Genomic DNA, 7,487 nt, shown 5'->3' on the forward strand with positions numbered 1-7,487 from the left:
GCTACTTTGATAGCCTCGCTACTGTATATAGCCTGTCTTTTTACTGTTGTTTTATTTCTTTACCTACCTATTGTTCACCTAATACCTTTTTTTCACTATTGGTTAGAGCCTGTAAGTAAGCATTTCACCGTAAGCCTGTTGTATTCAGCGCACGTGACAAAAAACTTTGATTTGATTTGATCTGGTGTAGCCTACAGGAGTAAATGAGTTCAATGAAGAAAAGGGAAAAACAACATTTTGCACCAAGATCATATTTATTGTCTAGAAAAATACTGCAAACATTTCTTTTCTTGACACAATAACACACTATCAACTGTCTGTTTAATCTGAATATGGAGACACAGTATATCAGTTTATTCCTGTTTGATGGAAAATTATTGCGACACAAGGGTTCTAATTTCTTCACTTTGTGTCTGCAGAGATACCACGGGCACATTAGAGTTCAAAATTCACACATCTAGAATCTGTCTCAGTAGTCTGTCACATCAGGGTAGCAGGGGATGGCATCAGGGACAGGCTGGCATCTCTCTACGGCAGCATTAATCTCCCCACCCTCACACCATCATAAGTCCCTGTGATGGTGGTCCAGTGGCTGTCTCCATTATGGTAGGTCTGGCTCAGTCTACCCGTGAAGGGGATGTCGGCTGTCATCTTCCTGTCCTCCATCTGCACGGTACAGGAGTGGTTGGGAGGGACCAACAGCTCCACAGAGATGGAGTGGCTGATGGACTCCACCATGGTGGTACTCTCTGAAAAGCTCACGGTCTGCTGCTTGGTGAAGTCCATGGTGCCTGAACTGAGGATGGGCACCTTGGCTGTCATGGTGGTGGAACTGTTGTGGCTTTCCCAGACGATGTCCCAGGTCTTCTCAACAGTGCTGGTCTTCTCCAGCAAGACCGTCTTCTCTACACTGCTGCACTCCAGGTTGGTGACCCTGACGAACTGCAAGGCCTCAAGAGGGTGGTTGAACAGCTCGATCTGGTCGTTGGCCTACCACAGGTGAGAGATGTGCTGGCTATAGGCATCTGTGTTGATGGCCAGAACCTGGTAGCTCTTGTACCAGTAGTCATCACCCTCCAAGGGCAGGAAGAAGGCTTTATGTTGGGTCACAACCTTTCCCAGACTGTATTTGTTCTTGCCGACATATATCTCAACGTCTGGGCAGGTCTTGACAGTATGATGAGGGACAGCACCGTATTCCTCCTCGATCCACTCCACAAACTCAAAGTTGTCCATGTTGACCAGGACTTCGAACTTGAAGGATGAATAGTTCAAGTTCGAAAACCACCATAGTCCCTGTGCCCAAGAACAATAAGGTAACCTGCCTAAATGACTACAGACCCGTAGCACTCACATCTGTAGCCATGAAGTGCTTTGAAAGGCTGGTCATGGCTCACATCAACATCATTATCCCAGAAACCCCTAGACCCACTCCAATTTGCATACCGAACCAACAGAGCCACAGATGATGCAATTTCTATTGCACTCCACACTGCCCTTTCACACCTAGACAAAAGGAACACCTATGTGAGAATGCTATTCATTGACTACAACTCAGCATTCAACACCATAGTGCTCTCAATGTTCATCACTAAGCTAAAGGCCCTGGGACTAAAAACCTCCCTCTGCAACTGGATCCTGGACTTCCTGACGGGCCACCCCGTCATGGTAAGGGTAGATAACAATACATGCGCCACGCTGATCCTCAACACGGGAGCCCCTCAGGGGTGTGTGCTCAGTCTCCTCTGTTACTCCCTGTTCACTCATGACTGCACGGCCAGGCACGACTCCAACACCATTATTAAGTTTGCTGATGACACAGAAACCTGGCCGCGTGGTGCCAGGACAACAACCTCTCCCTCAACGTGATCAAGACAAAGGAGAAGATTGTGGACTACAGGAAAAGGAGGACCGAGTGTAACAGTATAAGTTTAGACCGTCCCCTCGCCCATACCCAGGTTCGAACCAGGGACCCTCTGCACACAGACAACAGTCACCCACAAAGCATCGTTACCCATCGCTCAACAAAATCCACGGCCCTTGCAGTGCAAGGGGAACCACTACTTCAAGGTCTCAGAGCAAGTGACGTCACCGATTGAAATGATATTAGCGCGCACCACCGCTAACTAGCTAGCCATTTCACACCCGTTACACTCACCCCCCTTTTGACCTCCTCCTTTTCCGCAGCAACCAGTGATCCGGGTCAACAGCATCAATGTAACAGCATAACTTTACGTCCGTCCCCTCGCCCCGACTTGGCCGGAACCAGGGACACTCTGCACACGTCAACAGTCACCCTCGAAGCATCGTTACCCATCGCTCCACAAAAGCCTCGGCCCTTGCAGAGCAAGGGGAACCACTACTTCAAGGTCTCAAAGCAAGTGACGTCACCAATTGAAACGCTATTAGCGCGCACCACCGCTAACTAGCTAGCCATTTCACATCGGTTACACTCACCCCCCTTTTGACCTCCTCCTTTTCCGCAGCAACCAGTGATCCGGGTCAACAGCATCAATGTAACAGTATAACTTTAGTCCATTCCTCTCCCCAACCTGGGCTCAAACCAGGGACCCTCTGCACACATCAACAGTCACCCTCGAAGCATCGTTACCCATCGCTCAACAAAGGCCACGGCCCTTGCAGAGCAAGGAGAACCAATACTTTAAGGTCTCAAAGCGAGGGACGTCACCGATTGAAACACTATTAGCGCGCACCACCGCTAACTCGCTAGCCATTTCACATTGGTTACACGAGCACGCCCCGATTCTCAACGGGGCTATAGTGGAGCAGGTTTAGAGTTTCAAGTTCCTTGGTGTCCACATCACCAACAAACTAACATGGTCCAAGACCACCAAGACAGTCGTGAAGAGGGCACAACAAAACCCTTCCCCCCCAGGAGACTGAAAAGATTTGACATGGGTCCTCAAATCTTCAAAAGGTTGTACAGCTGCACCATCGAGAGCATCCTGACTGTTTGCATCACTGCCTGGTATGGCAACTGCTCGGCCTCCGACCGCAAGGCTCTACAGAGGGTAGCGTGTACGGCCCAGTGCATCACTGGTGTCAAGCTTCCTGCCATACCAGGCGGTGTCAGGGGAATGTGGCAGCCGGACACTGGGTGAGTCGAAAGAAAGTCGGACTATCGAAAGCGCACATGTACAGTGCCTTGCGAAAGTATTCGGCCCCCTTGAACTTTGCGACCTTTTGCCACATTTCAGGCTTCAAACATAAAGATATAAAACTGTATTTTTTTGTGAAGAATCAACAACAAGTGGGACACAATCATGAAGTGGAACGACATTTATTGGATATATCAAACTTTTTTAACAAATCAAAAACTGAAAAATTGGGTGTGCAAAATTATTCAGCCCCCTTAAGTTAATATTTTGTAGCTTCACCTTTTGTTGCGATTACAGCTGTAAGTCGCTTGGGGTATGTCTCTATCAGTTTTGCACATCGAGAGACTGAAATTTTTTCCCATTCCTCCTTGCAAAACAGCTCGAGCTCAGTGAGGTTGGATGGAGAGCATTTGTGAACAGCAGTTTTCAGTTCTTTTCACAGATTCTCGATTGGATTCAGGTCTGGACTTTGACTTGGCCATTCTAACACCTGGATATGTTTATTTTTGAACCATTCCATTGTAGATTTTGCTTTATGTTTTGGATCATTGTCTTGTTGGAAGACAAATCTCCGTCCCAGTCTCAGGTCTTTTGCAGACTCCATCAGGTTTTCTTCCAGAATGGTCCTGTATTTGGCTCCATCCATCTTCCCATCAATTTTAACCATCTTCCCTGTCCCTGCTGAAGAAAAGCAGGCCCAAACCATGATGCTGCCACCACCATGTTTGACAGTGGGGAAGGTTGTTCAGGGTGATGAGCTGTGTTGCTTTTACGCCAAACATAACGTTTTGCATTGTTGCCAAAAAGTTCAATTTTGGTTTCATCTGACCAGAGCACCTTCTACATGTTTGGTGTGTTTCCCAGGTGGCTTGTGGCAAACTTTAAACAACACTTTTTATGGATATCTTTAAGAAATGGCTTTCTTCTTGCCACTCTTCCATAAAGGCCAGATTTGTGCAATATACAACTGATTGTTGTCCTATGGACAGAGTCTCCCACCTCAGCTGTAGATCTCTGCAGTTCATCCAGAGTGATCATGGGCCTCTTGGCTGCATCTCTGATCAGTCTTCTCCTTGTATGAGCTGAAAGTTTAGAGGGGCGGCCAGGTCTTGGTAGATTTGCAGTGGTCTGATACTCCTTCCATTTCAATATTATCGCTTGCACAGTGCTCCTTGGGATGTTTAAAGCTTGGGAAATCTTTTTGTATCCAAATCCGGCTTTTAACTTCTTCACAACAGTATCTCGGACCTGCCTGGTGTGTTCCTTGTTCTTCATGATGCTCTCTGCGCTTTTAACGGATCTCTGAGACTATCACAGTGCAGGTGCATTTATACGGAGACTTGATTACACACAGGTGGATTGTATTTATCATCATTAGTCATTTAGGTCAACATTGGATCATTCAGAGATCCTCACTGAACTTCTGGAGAGAGTTTGCTGCACTGAAAGTAAAGGGGCTGAATAATTTTGCACGCCCAATTTTTCAGTTTTTGATTTGTTAAAAAAGTTTGAAATATCCAATAAATGTCGTTCCACTTCATGATTGTGTCCCACTTGTTGTTGATTCTTCACAAAAAATACAGTTTTATATCTTTATGTTTGAAGCCTGAAATGTGGCAAAAGGTCGCAAAGTTCAAGGGGGCCGAATACTTTCGCAAGGCACTGTAATTGGCCTGCCTTTCTGTCAGTTCTTGCCAGCGAGTGCAGATATTAGTAGAAACATGACTGTGTCATGTCTACTTTTGGGAAACTCAGAATGATGGTCTCGTGAAATCGTGAAAAACATTGCATGTAAATGCATGTATCTTAACATGCTTTCATCTTGTAAACATGTTACATATAACGTTACATGTATCACGTTTAATTGCAGTTGTGTAGTCTACTGTGCGCAATGTCATTTTTAAACTTGTCGATGTGCCATTTCTAAATACCGATGGCAAACTTGCGTAAGGGCAGACGTATGGGTTGCATGCCCGGCTGCCGATGATGACCAATTTACGAAGCGAGTGGCTCGGGCAAAAATAGCCTACAGCGATAACCGTCTGATACTAGGAAATTATAATATGAGGAGATTAAAATGAGGTTATCCTGGTGGAAGATATTCACGTGTCCTCACTATTGCTTTCATAAAAGCTTGAGTTGTCTATGTGAAAACGATTGAGACTGTACAATACAATACCTCATGGCACTATTATACCAGTAATAATTTGTCATGTTTGCTTTCATAAAAGTTTGAGTTGTGTTTCCTGAAATAAGCGGTGACACTGGCAACAACCCTGTTCAATTCGTTCTACTGCTAGCCAAAATGAAGGTGATCAGGATAGCTAATATATTGCATCTGAAACAGTTATCAAAGTTGTGTTTCCGAGCGAAACAGGGGGTGATAAGTGATGGAAGACCAACACCTGAGTTTATGGACCTAAATCAAAGGAAGGGACAGAAAATCACACCACCATTTAAATCTGAGTGGTATCAATGGAACGTCTGAGGCTGCGCTGGTAGCAGCCGACTCTACTGCTTCCCATGCCTACAGTTCTACACCAGTGACAACGTGTGGACAAGAGCCAGTTACTGCAATTTGAACTTGCATATAGTGCTCAACAAGAATGAAAAGTCTTTCTCACATCCAAAGCCAGATAGCTCTTAATGAGACATTTGGCAGCTCTGGCATTGAATGAACAACGGAGATTGAACATCAGCATGCACAATGCAAAGGCAGAAGATAAAAGATTTCGAAAGACCTAATAAATGCTAGGCTACATGCTACCTAGGTAAACAGGAGTCTGTAATTGAGAGTGCCAGATCAACACACGGGCAACTCTGGAACTATTATATGCCTTGGTTTCTATGAGCGACTCGAGCAGAAATGCAATAAACTGGGCCTGGCTGAAAGCGAAACTCATAGAAACAGCCAATGAATCTTCTACAACATACTGGACAATATCAATGTTCAGATGAGAGCCAGGTTTGACCACTGAAAGATAACGGTTCTCCAGTTGCGTAGAGGAATAAGGCAACCTCACAGAGAGTTACTCACACTTAACCACTTTATTTAGAGAGGACATATGAGATGGATGTGGTTCTGTACAGAGAATAGTTCTGAATGAATATGCTAATAAATGAATATACTAATAAACATGATAATGAATGAGTAATAAATAACACAAGAGCAACAATAATATGGACTGTATAAGGAGATAGTGACATAAGCAAAGGACTGTATAATACATATAATCAACTACTATTAGCAAACAGCAATAGTAACAACCAACAGTAAATGCACACGTTTCAATAACAACATCACTCACGTCTGTCCAAGCACTCCATCACTCTTGTCCACTTGGAGAGATTGAGGAGGATCTGGGATGAGCAGGCAGAACAACCCTGTCTTAGAGCATTTTGTATTATTCTGTATGTGAATATGAAATTCTTCATGTAGTATGATACAGTATGTTACTTTGGCATGGTTACTTAAGGCAAAAACAAAAGTTAGATGATGGGTGGGTGTATAACGTGAATGTCTAGCAACCCAAAGGTTGCTAGTTTGAATCTCATCATAGGCAATTTGAGCTAATTTGCAACTGTTCAACTGCATACTACTTTTTAGCTACTTTGCAACTGCTTAGCATGTTAGCTTACCCTAACCCTTTTAGCTAACCCTTCACCTATCCCAAACCTTAAATTAGCAAGCTAGAATTTGTAACATATCATTCATTTTTGCAAATTCGAAACATATCGTACATTTTGCAAATTCGTAACATATTGTACGTTTTGCAAAGTCGTAACATAATAAAAATTGTAAAATGTAACATATCATACAAAATGGGTGATGGACATCCACAAATTAATACATACCATACCATACGGAACGTAACATATATTAAATAGAGTAACTCAGATTTACATACAGAATCATATGAAATTCTCTGAGACCAGGTTGGGCAGAAGCCAGGTGTCTGGCCCCCTAGCAACCTATCGGTGGCCTGGAAGCTGAGGTCACTCTGGGGAAACAGTTTATGATCCCCTAGTCTCTCTGGAACCGTCGGGATGGGTGGAGTGAGCTGCATGAAGTTATAAAACTCACAGGCAGGGATATCCATAACAACCACTCTGGGGATTTTAAGTTCCTTGGCTTAGTGGGCTGCAAAAACATAGAAACAATGTCACAAAAGTTTGACAGCTGCAAACTGGAGAGTCTGTCAAAATATGCAAAGTACTTCGATTTTGAGGGAGTTAAGGCTGATCGTGTCTATTGTACAGTTCACAAATGGTATGAGACAAATCGCCTGGACAGCTCCTCAGCTTTTTGTTCCATCATGACCTGACACAGACTGTCCCAGAGGCACCAAAGTTACTGCAGCTGGTCCT

The 7,487-nt window shown here is 44.3% G+C and overlaps 1 protein-coding gene across 1 annotated transcript; it reads right to left on the minus strand.

The window, feature by feature from the left end:
- Nucleotides 1–402: 402 nt before the first annotated feature.
- On the minus strand, nucleotides 403–7,219 carry LOC112264105 (natterin-3-like). Its single transcript, XM_042331097.1, has 4 exons — nucleotides 7,028–7,219; nucleotides 1,045–1,296; nucleotides 561–990; nucleotides 403–413 (listed from the first exon to the last, which is right to left on the minus strand). The coding sequence occupies exons 1-4, from the start codon at nucleotides 7,217–7,219 to the stop codon at nucleotides 403–405; spliced, it is 885 nt and encodes a 294-aa protein (XP_042187031.1).
- Nucleotides 7,220–7,487: the final 268 nt, after the last annotated feature.

Source organism: Oncorhynchus tshawytscha, linkage group LG12 (genome assembly GCF_018296145.1).
Source record: "Oncorhynchus tshawytscha isolate Ot180627B linkage group LG12, Otsh_v2.0, whole genome shotgun sequence".
NCBI classification, from domain to species: domain Eukaryota; kingdom Metazoa; phylum Chordata; class Actinopteri; order Salmoniformes; family Salmonidae; genus Oncorhynchus; species Oncorhynchus tshawytscha.